Here is a 12324-nt window from a genome sequence, read left to right as displayed (position 1 = left end):
ACTTTCGTGATAGAAACATCATACCTCGCACTCCTTAGGGGCCAACGCTGATATCAAGGGAAAAACAACCAAATGAGGGGGAAGTGTTGGCCGTGCTACCCCGGAAACCGGACCCGGGCGCCTGAGTGGCGGCTGGGGGAAGTCCCTGCAAATCTGACCATCGAAGCTGTTCTTCACCCGGCGGCCGGCCGTGACGCTTGGGAGGGAGGCGCCGAGGGCACCCAGGTGGCCGGGACAGAGGGCAGTGATGCCCGGACAGGGGGAGGCGCTAGCAGACGCAGAGCAGCGGCGGTGACAGGCGCAGGCTCGCTGGTCAGGAGACCCCTCGACACACTCCTGAAACCGGGCACGTGCCCCCGCTTTTCAGGGGGAGGCTGGCAGGGGGATCCTGTCCTTGTCACTTTGTTTTTCAGCCATTTTATCAGCAGGAAGGCAGGGTCCCTGGGCCTGGGACTGGATTGGCTTCCCATCTATCAGGGAGGGCTCTCTTGAAAGTGGGAACCAATATAAAAAAGTTCAAGGTCATCAGCCGTGTTGCCCGGAATGGGAGCACTGAGCACTGAAGTAAAACCCGAAGCTTCCGTCCGCAGCACACCGTGGGCACCTGCCCCGCAGCATGGCAAGGGGTGGACGGTGCACCGGGTGGAGGGGGAGGACGGGCCTGGGGACACGCAGACCCGGGCAGGTCACCTCTCATCAGCCCAGCGTGGCCGCAGGGAAGCTGTGTGGTCCCCAGAGAGAGGGCGGAACAATAGCGTCCCCCGGGGTGTGCGGGGCCACCCAGGACAGCTCGCCGCTCAGACGGTGATGTGACCAGCCAGCAGGGGAGGGGGCGGGAGCGGGGGTGGGTGGTGCAGGGAGCTGGGGCCAGGGCGGGCCCTGCGGAGCTTTTTTGCATCAGGCTCCCTTTAGCCGCTCCGAGAAGACTGTGATTTCTTTCCAACCTATTTTTATGGGAGTGTAATTCACAGATAGTAAAATCCACTCTTTCTAGGCTAACGGTTTTATAAATTTTGACACTTACAAGGTTACCATTGTGTGACTGCCGCCTCCGTCATGGGGAGTGTCTCTGTGGACACATCCTTTCCTCGTGGTGGCCGTGATCCATGCCCTGTGGAGGCAGCTGGCAACAGGCTGGGGAGACAGAATTGGGGGTGGTGCACCCCAGATCGAGGGAGGCCAACCGCCCCATTTCCTGGGCTCAGTCCCCAAGCAGGGAGCTCCGCCCTCTCGACCACCTGGATCTGAAGCCACGCCCTGGGCTCCAGACCACAGACCACAGGCCTGGGCTTTGCAAGTCCTGGGCAGGACGCTGCCACCCATCCCCCAGCCAGGGCCCAGAGCCTGGCGCCGGGGCGTCATCGCCGTGGACCCCAGTTTGGAGTCTCCGTGTTCCCACTGGGCTCTGAGCCCCTTCCGCTCCTGCTGGCCTGTTTCCACCGTGTTCAGGGCCGCGAGGGACCTAACCATCCCCAGGGATCTGCTGACTTTCACAATCACACTTTCAACGGATTTGGACGCCGTTACAGCCTGATGTTAAAACAATATTTCATTTCTCCTCTGAGAGGAAATCTGTTGTTTGCCTGCCTCCGATCCTACTGGCCGAGAAAAGGAAGACGGACTCTCTCAAAACAAAGAGACAGGGCCGCACCCGGCGCGCGTTCTGAGGGAGACAGGCAGAGCCGGGTGTGGCCCGCATCATTCGATGAAGAAACGCTGAGAAGGTCAGGGTGGGTTCCCAGCTGAGCTGGGCCCCCCGCCAAGTCGGACCACCACGGAAACATGTTCTCACGTCTTCTTTGTAACCACAGCTCCCCTGGAGAGGACATAACGATTGACCCCCACTGGACACAAGACCAGTGTGGCCTTGGGTGTATCTGCACCGAAGGGGGCGCAGGAGCCACGGGAAGGGCTGTGGCCGTCGGGGGGCCTCGTGGGCGGCAGGTGTCCCTCCTCGCCCTCCGGGGTCCCGACTCCTGGTCACATGCCTCTGGATGTCACACGGAGACTGTGTGATGTGCTGTGACGCCTTGCTTTGGGTTTCCTTACTCCCTCCGGTGGGCTGCCGGGATTCGGGTCCAGCGGGTCCAGGACTCGCGGTGAGTGAGCAGGGCTTGGGGGACACATGAGCTGGGTTTCGTTACAACATGTTTGCAGAAAATGAAGAGAGTTGGGCTATCTGGTCATTCTTTGGAAAAACTTACCTTTGTGATTCAGGCATGAAAACAGGATTCTCAGTTCAGGGGGCTCCTGAGGGGATCGCGGGGCGCACAGAGAGTGTCTGCGAGAAACACCGCATCCCGCGTGTGTAGACCACTCCTGTGTCAGCAGAAGGGAGGCGGGCAGGAGGGAGCTTTCTGGGTCATGAAAATACTCTACATCGTGATGATGGCAGTGGTCCCACGAATGTGTGTCCTTCAGACTCAGAGCTGCCCCCTGGCACGGGCATGTTCACTGCGTCAGTTTCATGGTACTTTTCAGAAGACCCCAGTGCGCGGCCGGGCTGCAGACCCCGGTGCTTCCAGCCCCCGTCAGTGAGCAATCGCCCCAGCGGGCCTCGGCCCCCCCACACAGCCGGGCACACGGGGAGTCCAGGATGCCCCTCCCCAGACCACGGCACGGCCTCCCCTGAGTGGAGGGAGGGAGGTGGCCGCCATCACTGGCCCGAGGGGCCTCCTCTGCCTGGCAGCCGCAGGTTCGGTCCCTGGAACCTGTGACTCCCCTGGGGGTTAGGTGCCCAGACCCACTGCCCACTGCGCCACCCAGGCGAGGACAGCATTGGCTCCAAGTCCCATGGCAAACGTCACAGACCCTGGGCTGGCTTCTCGTTGAGAACCGAAGGCCCTTTTCTCTTTGGTGGGTTCCCCTTTGGTGTTATAGACTCGAGGCCCCACGTGGCGGCTGAGGGGAGAGGAGGTGCTTTGGGGTGCGGTCGCCCCTTCTCTGTGGCCTCCCTGGAAGCCTGGTGAGGGGGCTCTGCCCCCCCAGACTTTGTGGGCTGGTGAGCAGGGAGCATAGGCCTTTGCAGCGGCCTTTACAGCTGAGGTGGGGCCACCTCCCCGCTGTGCGGACACCTCCTTCCCTCGCTGCCACTCAATGCCCCAAGCCCCACCGGGACCCATGTCCAGGGTGGACAGTGGCCTTGCTGAGTGACCGTGCCTTGCCTGGGAAGAATGCCTTCACTTGCTGGAAAACTAGAACTTGCCATCCAGATGCTCAGGATCCCAACACATCCTTTCTCTTAATCCTTACACACCCGCTAGCTTACTGGCGCATGTGCAGACATTTACTGAGCACTTGCTGTGTACCAGGCTTGTCCTCAGGGAAACCCAGCCAGCACCCCGTCTACAGCCTTAGGGGCTGAGGGGTGCCCATGGCCATGTGACCCCCAGGCGTCAGGCTGGGATTCAGATCCAGACGTGTGTGACCCCCACACTCCGCGGCGGCCCTGCCGGACGGAGGAAGCTGTGCAGGTGTCTGACACACACGTAAGTCTAGAAGTAGCTGCTACTTTTCGAGATGCTTGCATGCATTTGCCAAGCTCCTTGAGTGGCACACTTGCAGCACCCAGAATTCAGCATCTTTAAGTGGACCTACTGCCCCCCTCTTTATCCCTCCATTCCACTTCTCCAGCCTCGTCCTGGACCCCCTCCTCCTCGCTCACTTCACTCCACACCCTCAGCCAAGACTCTTCCCAGCGCAGGGCCTTTGCACATGCCGCCTTCGGCTCCACATCCGACCCAACCAGCTGCTCCTTCACATCCAGCGTCGTCGGCTGGTCAGGCAGGAGTCTCCAGCCCTGCGGCGCCATGCTCCTCCTCCCCAGCCCCTCCCATGGCCTCTAAGGTGGGAGGGGCAATCACTTCTTGCATGTCTGCCTCTCCCACCAGAGCACAAGCTTCTCAAGGTCACCATGCCTGTCACCAACCAACCAGGCACAGAGCACATGCTCCGTGAACACTTGCTGAACTGATCCAAGGGGTTCGGTCTGAGGGCAAAAAATTTGCCGTTTGACTCATACAATTGAATTCTGACTCTTCCTTGGCCTCCGCCCCTGTGAGCCCTGGAACCCCACTGACAGATGCACACGGCCCTGCGACGCTGGGGCCTGCAGCCCCCGCAGGTATGAACAGGAGGCAGGGACCACGTTTCATAAGGCCCCCTCCGGATGTGAAATGCTGGGGCATCGCTTCCAGAGCTAACTCCAGGCTACACGGTCCTGGTGTCTTTTTCAGAGAGAGGCCGACGTTACTTGGCTGCTCTGAACATCTCAAGTTCCAGGAGGCCTGCAATCAGGGAGGCTGAGCTTTCCCCCGACAGGATGTGAGGGGCATCGGGGGGGGGGGCTGGGCACCCCCTCCACCAGCGTCCTGGGGGCCGAAACGCCTCAGTGAGGACTCCTGCCTCTGGGTCTTGAAAGCATGTGTTGGTTTTCTTACGTTCTTAAGAAAATACCCCTTCCTTTGGAGGAAGAAATCATGGAGCAACGAGCCCTGGAAAGTCAATTTGACAGCTTCCTGGACACAGACTCTTCTGAAAAATGGAAGGCCGGGGGGGGGGGTGCGGACAACCTGCAAGGTGTGGCTCTCTCTCCTGGACCCTTCGCTCGATCTGTCCTCCCCCGCTTGGCCCCCGCTCACCGAGCTCTTCCTTCATCTGTGCCTACTCCTGAATCTGGTCTTCTGCTGGCCGACCGAGCCGGGGCCCGCACAGCAGCCGCCCACCCCCGCCCCACACAGCCCGGCGCCGCCTCCTTCGGCCAGGGTGGCTGCCAAAGCCCCCGCCCGCGTCTGCACGACAGCAACGGCTCCGGTTAAAACGGAGAGATTCGGTGTTTTCCAAACGGTTTTATATATTTAACGTATCTGACCGAACCCAATTTTCTCCTAATTTCTGCTTTCTGAAAGCTTTCGGAGCACAGCATATAAAATCGGCCTGCTCCACCACCCCCGGGAAGGGGCCCAAGAAGTGTGTGTGCTAGAAAGACAGCGCCTCTCCCCTCCGAGGGAAACGAGGAGGCCTTGACACTGTGTGGAACCTTGCGTTCAAGCCGCAGGCCAGCCCCTCACGGCTCTGGTGTGTGGATGTCCCCGGGAGCAGACAATGCCAAACCATTCGCAGAAGGACACACAGCCAGGATTCTAGAGACGCCCCAGGAAGGGCTGTTTCTTTAACTCATCCCAACAAATAGCTTGATAATGGATTTTAAAGCACACAGACGTAAGTCCTGTGTATGAAGTTGTTATTGTTACAGGAAGAAAAAGATAAATATTTGTGCACACAGACATAACGTAAGTCCTGCCACGGTGAAGGCAAGCGCCTCTGGAAAGATTCCTGAAAGTCTGAGAGGGAGTCATGAGGAGCTGGAACTCGTGACAGGATGGGGGGCGCCTTTAAAGGCACCTCTGGGCATCTGCATTGTTCATGAGCCCGTTTAATACGCACAGCGAGGGGCGGGGGAGGGAGGCGGACACACGCAAAGCCCAAGAGCCCTCAGTTATCTGTTTATTTTCTGCATGTGACATTAGAAGCAGGGGTTCGCCTGTGTTCTGGTTTATCTCCAATAAATAAATAACTATGTACACACGTGCTGAGTTCACAACATAGTGGCGGAAAACCTTTGCTTTACAACAGACATCTTTACGCGACACGTTCCTCCCGCACACCGAAGCGCGCGGCATCTCACTCCCAGCTCCCTCGGAGCGGAGGCCTCGTGCAGCAGCATCCGCGCGGGGTGTACCTAGGCGCCTCCGGCAGACAGCAAAGCTGACGTGTGAAGATTCCTCAGTTTCTTGAGAACAGAGGGCCTGACTTGGCCCGCTACTTATTACTGACCCATAAGTGATCGGTCCCAGAAGGTCGGAGCTGCCTGGAACAGCTCCCCTCCAGCTCTGCCGAGCAGACGGCCCCCTGCTGATCTAGTCAAAATGCAGATTCTCCAGCAGGAGGTGCACAGGGCCTCGGGGTCTGCGTTTCCAAGCAGAGGTCCGGGCGGCTCCGCTTCTTGCCTCGAGATCCCGTTCCACGTGGCTGGGCAGGCGCCTCGGGAGGGGCAGAAACCCTCAAGGGCCTGATCCAGGTGAGGCCCTGGACACCCAAGAGGCTCCATCCCCAAACCCCCAAATCCACAGAACCAGCAGCAACTGGTTTTATGTCAGCCGACAGATTACGCGAGAACAGTGAGAGTCAAAATGGTCATCAGCCTGAATGGTGCAGCCCAAACCTTTCTTACACTGTCACCTGGCGGGGGGGGGGGTGGGGCTTCCGTCTCACAATGTACAGCAACCACGTGAACAAACGTTTTCAACACTGTCAAAAATAAGTAGCCACAACACGGCTAGGAATAATCGTCAGAAAAGACACAACATAAGAGGCTTAACAAAAATGACTGCTTTTCAGTCCAAACCAAAGCAACAAGAAAACCCAGATTCGGTGTGTAAAAACTGAAAATAAAAATCTCCTTGGGTGAGTTTCTTTGACAGCCCACCAACACTAGCTCAGCAAACGCCTCTCGGGTCTTCATGGCGGTTAGCATGACGCTGCTCCGGAAGCCTGACGCTCCAGGGCAACTGAGCAAAGCTGGTGGGAGAGCGAGTTCCCCACCATCCGCGGTGTCAGTTTCTTGTGTCTGCCTCACATGGGAGTTCTGCCTGGGCAGACACCAGCCGCTGACTCAGGTGAGTGCCGATTTCCCAGGAGGGAAGATCTGGAGAACCGAGCCAGATGAAATGGGGCGTGGCTTAGTAAATGCCAGAGAGCTGGGAGAAATTTCACTGAGTTTAAGGGCCCCGCGACAGCGGGAGTGCATAAATGCAGCAAAGAGGAAGGGGAGAGCCGGGAGGAAGGACAGAGGGATGCAGTGGGTACTGGAGACACTCAGGTAGGGAAAAAGCAGAGAGACGGAAACCCTACATAGTTAAAAAATAATAATAATAAATACCGTGGCCACTGTCCGTGACTGGAAACGCTCACTAGTCCACTGGGGCCGCCCGAACCGATAGCGCTCACGCCTCCTGTGCCCCTGGTGAGGGCATGGGCGCTCTGCGGGCTGTCTCTCTAAAACGGCCATCTCCGCCCACTTGTGCGGCGACGTCAGGGACGGGCTGGGCCCTGAGCCGGCCAGTCCCCCTCCCCAACCCTGCGCAGAAGCCGCGGAAGAAGAGGGGTGAGGGTCTTTTCCAGTTCCGATGCCAGCTAAGGTGCTTTGAGGAAGGCGGGGCGGGGGGGGGCACCACCAGAGGGCGGAGAGGCGGACACCCGGGGAGGGAAGCAGGCCCCTCAGAGTCTCTGAGGCGTCCGCTCGGCTCCCTCGCGCCGCAGCACCGCCTCCTTGCCCGGCGCCCCACACTTGTACTCCGGCTCGGCCAGCGAGGCGCCTTGCTTCTTGCGCAGGTGGCAGAGGAGCGCCAGAAGCGCCACGACCAGAGACAGGCTGGCGATGGAGATGCCCACCAGCACGCCAGAGTGCAGGGGCTCCGCGGGCGGGGGGCGGGGGGTGGCGCCGCCGGGGGGCGGGCTGCCCGGGGGCTCCCCGGAGCCGCCGTCCTCGGTGCGCTCCTCGGTGCGGTCGCCGCCCACCTTGATGGGGTCGCAGTCAGTGGCGATCTGGCCGGCGAGCACGGAGTTGGGCCCGCAGACGCACTCGTAGGAGCCGGGGAGGTTGCGGCACTCGCCGGAGCAGAGGTCACTGCTGCACTCATCGATGTCCGTGCACATGCTGCTCTCGTCCAGGATGTAGCCGTCCGGGCACCGGCAGGACTCCGGGTTGTTGGGGTCGCAGTCCGCCGGGCACGACGTGCGGTTGCAGAACATCTGGCACCTGTTGGGGTCGTGGGGCACAGGCACGAAGCCCTCGGCGCAGACGCAGCGGTGCTCGGACCGGCCCACGGGCTGGCACTCGTATTCACACTTGTTCCCAAAGCACGGGTCCTGGAGCTCCACGCACTCGCCGTCCTGCTGCTCGTAGCCAGGGTAGCAGTTGCAACGGAAGCTGCCCTGCTCGTTGACACAGTTCTGCGGGCAGGGACTGGGCACCTGCATGCAGTCGTCCACGTCCTCGCACTGGTGCTGGTCAGCAGCCAGCCGGTAGCCGGTGGCGCACATGCACGTGTAGTTGGTGGGCGCGTCCGGGGGGCCGGGGACGCAGAACTGCTGGCAAAGCTGGTGGCACGGGTGCTGCGCTGGCTCCGCGCAGGAGCGCCCGTCCGCCTGCAGGGGGGCTTCTGCCGGGCAGAGGCAGCGCGACTCCCCGGCGCTCTCGTTGCACCCGTGCTGGCAGCCGCCACTCTCCACGCTGCAGGCCCAGGCGCCCGGCGTCTCCCGGACCCAGCGCCCCTCGGCCTCCCCGGGCGGCGCCGCGCACTCTAGCTCCAGCCCCAGGGGCGCCACGGCGGCCGAGCTGCCCACCGGCAGCGCCTGGAAGTCGGCGCCACGGTCCCCGAACGGGGTGCTATAGGTGACGGCGACGCCGGCGGCCGCGGCGCCTGGCTCCACAGCCAGCGGCCGGCAGGAGGCGGCGTAGTGGAGCTCGCAGAGGAAGCCGTCGGCCTCCGCGCCGCACTGCTGCTCCTCCCAGGCCGGCTCCATGGGCGCTGGGTCCCCCGCCGCAGAGATGGCGACGCACAGCGGACCGCAGAGGGGAGCCCCGTCACTGTGCGGCCGGGCCCACTTGCTGTAGCTGGTCCTGTTGTCGCCGGTAACCCACTGGAAGCCGCGCAGGGGCCCGTGGTGCCCCGGGTCCCCGCAGCCAGGCGGGAGCTGCAGGCCGATCCAGAGGCGCAGGCCGCCGCCACTCAGCAGCAGGGAGATGACCTCCGCCGCCACTGAGGAGCGCACAGTCATCAGGTGGCCCTGCAGGCGCTCGCAGGCCTGGCTGGCGGCGAGGAAGGTCGCGGGGCCCTGGAAGAGCGCGAAGCAGTCGCGCTCGATGCACTGGCTGCTGAGGGGCCGCGGCTGGAGGGGCGCCGGGAGCCCCAGGCCGGCGGGGGCCAGCACGCCGAGGAACAGGACGCGGAGCATGGTGTCTGCGCTCAGGGGCCCGGCCGGGGCCTAGAGGGGCGGGGAGCCGCTGGCGTCTGTCCCAGACCAGACGCGTCCGGCTGCGGCGCACAGCCCCGGCGAGGCAGCCTCTGACAGGCCGGAGGGCCCGGGCTCGAGTTTATAAGTGCGCGGCCCTCCCTCCCTGGACGTTCGGGAAAAGGAAGGAAGGGCCTGGTGGGAAGGGCTGATGCTGCATTCTCGGATTACTGGGTTCTCTGGGCGCCCTGCGCCCGCCCTCGCACCAGGGATCACCTCGCGGGGATGAGTAAACGCGCCCGGACTGGGAGGTCCTCGGGCGGGGCCGGCAAGCGCAGGCGCCCAGGATGGCCGCACCTCCGTCGGCGGCGCGGCGACAGGGCCCGCCCCGCCGCTGGGCCCCGGCGAGCGCAGCCCCCCTGAACCTCTCGGTCCTCTTTCTTTTCCTTCATCAGTGTTGTCACCACCTATTTCAAGGAGAGCCTGGATTGCGGAACTCTGGGAAGAGGAGATGGGTCGAGGAGGTCTTGGATGAGGGGTGGGGGACTTAGCGCCCGGGACACAACGGGCTGCTGGAGGGGCTGCCCACCACCAGGAGGGCCTTGGGAGGGGCTGCCTAGGGCGTGGGCTTCCTCCAAGACGTGATCTCCAAGAGAGCGAGCCAGACCTCCGGCCGGGGCGCCTAGCTCAGGAGACAGATGCAGGGGGCATGGGCGTGGCTAGGACTGACCTGACGCCCAGACCCCCGCGCAGGGTCCCGAGAGTCCCTGAGCGCAAACTGCCTCTGCCAGACTTCATCTGGTCACGTGGGAAAGTCGCAGGGATACCGTCAGGGCGGAAAGGCCCCCTCCCCCCTTCAGAAGTGGTGGCCGGTGAGCCCCTGCCCAGCCCTGCGCAGCGGGTGTGCTGGGAGCATGTTGGCCTATTTGGCCTGAGTTTGTCCAGCATCCCAGAGGGACAGTCCACCTCGTACCCCCAAAGGGAGGGGCAGGGCTCCAGACGGGTCCCACTCGGGTCTGTTTAAAGTTTTCCCGTTTGACTGAAAGGTCAGATCGATGCAAGGGCACGTGTAAAAGCCACTTTCTGGGCAAAGGACATTGAAGAGGGGCGGTCCCTGTGCGCACGCAGGGAGGGGAGCGCTGGGAGGAGGAGATGGGAATCTGTCACCTTCGCGACCTTATCCGCTTCTTCACGCATCAGGAATGCAGAGGGGTAGGTCCAAAACAGAACAGAGTGTGGCAAACTTTTTTTTAACCCCCCAGCCATCTTCTGCTGTGGTGACTCACAGTGATACGCCAGGTGGCGGCGCTGTTGATCTCTGAACGAAGCCAAAGAGGTTGGAGAGCCTCAGACTTGCTGGGCTGAACGGGTTCAGGGTGTGGGGAGGCAGAGGCTTCTCCCTGGGCATGACACAGCGGTCCAGGATAGCCCGGCTTACCCGGCGTCTGGGCTCCCGCGTCCAGCAGAGCTCAGACCTTGCGAGAGAACAGGAGAGTGTGGCGTCCTGTCACGTGGAAGACAAGTACCTGCCTTGGCCGCAGTGACCGAGGGGGGCGGGGCCGGGCAGGGCCACTCTGAAAGTGAAAGGGAGGCACCATGGTCCCGCTACACTCCCTAGGGTGCAGAGCCCGCAGGGCAGAGAGCCCTGGATATCCCGCTGCCCCTCTCCCCACAGAAACGGGACGCTGAGGTCTGAGTGGGCCCCACCGCTCTTCTGGAGGAGAAAGCAAAGGCCCCAGGTTGGAGAGCCACGCTGTCCCAGGTGGGAGCAGGGCAGGCGCTGGCCTGCCATTCCACCACAGGCTGTGGGCATGAGCCAGGCGTCGCGGCTCAAGTGCACGCCTGCGCCCGGGCAGGGCTGTCTCCCTGCAGCCCTGGAGCTGGGCGGGTGCCAGACACCAGCTGGTACTCGCTGGACAGAGATCTCAGAGGTGGGGGCACGAGACAAGAAAGGGCACAGGACCAGTCACACCCTTTGCTCAACATTTACAGTGAATTTCAGGACTGGGACAGCAAAGCAGCACACAGAGGCTGATGCCGTCCTGCCCAGGAGTTGAGAGACGTTCAAGCATCAGGTCTAGCCCCCACCAGGCTTGGATGGATTCTGGCTGATTCGTCGTGGCCCTCTTTGGTGGGGTGTCCTATTCAGGTCTCCTTGAGACCTTTCAAATTTGACTACAAAGCTACAGCAATCAAAACAGCGTGCTTCCGCACAAGGAAAGACAACCGATGACACAGAATTGAGACCCAAAAAAAATAAAACCCTTTGAAGACATACAGATGGCCAACAGGCACATGGAAAGATGCTCAAAAATAAACATTTTTGTATTTAATCACTGTTAGTCAGTTAACTCCCACAAGGATGCTGAGACAATCAAGTGGAGGGGAGGAGGGTCCCTTCAACACAGGGCAGTGCGCTGATGGGCTGTCCGTGTGACACAGGCGGGGCCCTGCTCCCGCTCACGTGCAGAAAGCAGCTCACGGCGGAGAAGAGGCCTAATGTAAGGGCTAGACCCAGAAGGCCCTTAGAAGGAGGAAACTCTTAGTATAAATGTGGCCTGGGATTGGCCAGGAGCTCCTCAGATATGACACCAAAAGCACAAGCAGCAGAAAAAACAGAAAGATCGGGTATCACCGGGATTTACAAAGTTTTGTCCTTCAAGGTGAGAAGACAATTTGCAGAATGGGAGAATGGGAGACGATATTTGCAACTCACGTGTCTGATAGGAGGCAAATCTCCAGAATCTATAAAGAACTATTGCAAGTCAGTACTAAAAAGACAGCTAACCCAATGAAGACACAGGTAAAAATCTGAACAGATCTTTATCTAAAGAAGACCGACAGACGGCCAGTCAGCACGTGAAGAGGGGCGCAGCATCACGGGCGTCAAGGAAACGTCAACCAGCACCACCTGGAGATGCAGTTCACTCCCACCAGGGAGGCTAGAACAAGAGACACATACTAGCAGGTGCTGACAAGGGCGCAGAGAACCTGGAGCCCACGTACGTCGCGGTGGGGACGCATAGAAGTGCGCGGTGGCACCACCACACTGAGATCGCCACTCGGCAGCTCCTCAGGACGCCAATCGTGTGGTTACTGTGGGACCCAGTCATTCTACTCCCCGGTGTACACCTGGGACAAATCAAGGCACACATCCCCGCAAACAGCGGCACACACTCGTGTTCCACGGGGCTGGGGAAGGATGCTTCCTCCTTGGAACTGGAAAAGCATCACCGACAGGCAGCTGACCTCCGGAGAGCTCGGAGTCCGCAGAGGCAGGGACAGTTCTGGCAGCAGCACCCGTGGTGC

The 12324-nt window shown here is 61.1% G+C and overlaps 1 protein-coding gene across 1 annotated transcript; it reads right to left on the bottom strand.

Moving 5' to 3' along the window:
- Window positions 1-5488: 5488 nt before the first annotated feature.
- Window positions 5489-9325, bottom strand: THBD (thrombomodulin). Its single transcript, XM_032461723.1, has one exon. It carries the CDS (start codon window positions 9016-9018, stop codon window positions 7279-7281), a length of 1740 nt encoding a protein of 579 aa, XP_032317614.1. The 5' UTR covers window positions 9019-9325; the 3' UTR covers window positions 5489-7278.
- Between the last annotated feature and the right edge of the window lie 2999 nt (window positions 9326-12324).

Source organism: Camelus ferus, chromosome 19, assembly GCF_009834535.1.
Source record: "Camelus ferus isolate YT-003-E chromosome 19, BCGSAC_Cfer_1.0, whole genome shotgun sequence".
Taxonomy (NCBI): domain Eukaryota; kingdom Metazoa; phylum Chordata; class Mammalia; order Artiodactyla; family Camelidae; genus Camelus; species Camelus ferus.
Note: the sequence above shows the minus strand (reverse complement) of the source record. Positions and strands in the feature narration are given on the sequence as shown.